Here is a 763-nt window from a genome sequence, read left to right as displayed (position 1 = left end):
AATATTATTATATTATTATTATTAAGGGGATGTTACAGTGAAATTTGTTGTCTCCGTCTTACAAGTGCGTAACATCCCAAATGTTACGCTTAGCAGAACACGTTTAATTTTAAAGCGAGTATGTTTATTTTAAAATTGTAAACTATTTGTACATCTTAAAATACTCATAACTCGCTTTAAAATTGAAATAATAATAACAATTTTATGTCATTATCTAGATAATAAGCTTACCTTTAAATTTTATATGAGGTCAATTCACACTAATTTTTAAACTAACGAAGATAAACGTGTTCTGCTGAGCGTAAAATTTGCTATGTTACGCACTTGTAACACGGAGACAACAAATGTGATTGTAACGGTGAGAAGTGAAATTATTTTAGATACTCGATACAGATGAACTTACGAGTTTTGGCAGATTCAGATAATGGACATTATATTATATTACTTTTAAATCGGTTCATCTCGATAATATACGTATTTCTGATACAATGGTAAGTATGTCGTCTTTTGTATAAAATAGTATGTTCTTCTGTACCGTGAAAATAAAATAATAAAATAAATAGTTTTCTGACCGTAATTTTGATAAATATCACACAGAGATTGTTTTTATTCGCCCTCATGTATACTTTAATGACTGACACCGCTATTATAACTTGATTTGAAACTTTTTTGCATTCCACAGGGACGAGACCTTAAATTATTAAAATGTGTAGCGAGTTAATCAGTGACAGCAAGTATTAACGATAGCTGTGGGGTTTGCTGT

General features: G+C 29.8%; 1 protein-coding gene and 1 pseudogene across 1 annotated transcript in view; one reads left to right on the top strand and one right to left on the bottom strand.

Annotated features, from left to right (window-relative positions):
- The window catches only part of LOC100166360, a 14,469-nt pseudogene that overhangs the window by 6,684 nt on the left and 7,022 nt on the right, over positions 1 to 763 (top strand).
- The window catches only part of LOC103310527, a 1,409-nt gene continuing 1,363 nt past the window's right edge, over positions 718 to 763 (bottom strand). The window contains exon 2 of the mRNA XM_029485272.1: positions 718 to 759. Within this exon, the coding sequence (XP_029341132.1) occupies positions 718 to 759 (42 nt within the window). The remainder of the gene's footprint in view (positions 760 to 763) is intronic.

This window comes from Acyrthosiphon pisum, chromosome X (genome assembly GCF_005508785.2).
Source record: "Acyrthosiphon pisum isolate AL4f chromosome X, pea_aphid_22Mar2018_4r6ur, whole genome shotgun sequence".
In the NCBI taxonomy this organism is placed as follows: Eukaryota; Metazoa; Arthropoda; class Insecta; order Hemiptera; family Aphididae; genus Acyrthosiphon; species Acyrthosiphon pisum.
This window is presented reverse-complemented; position numbering and strand designations above follow the sequence as displayed.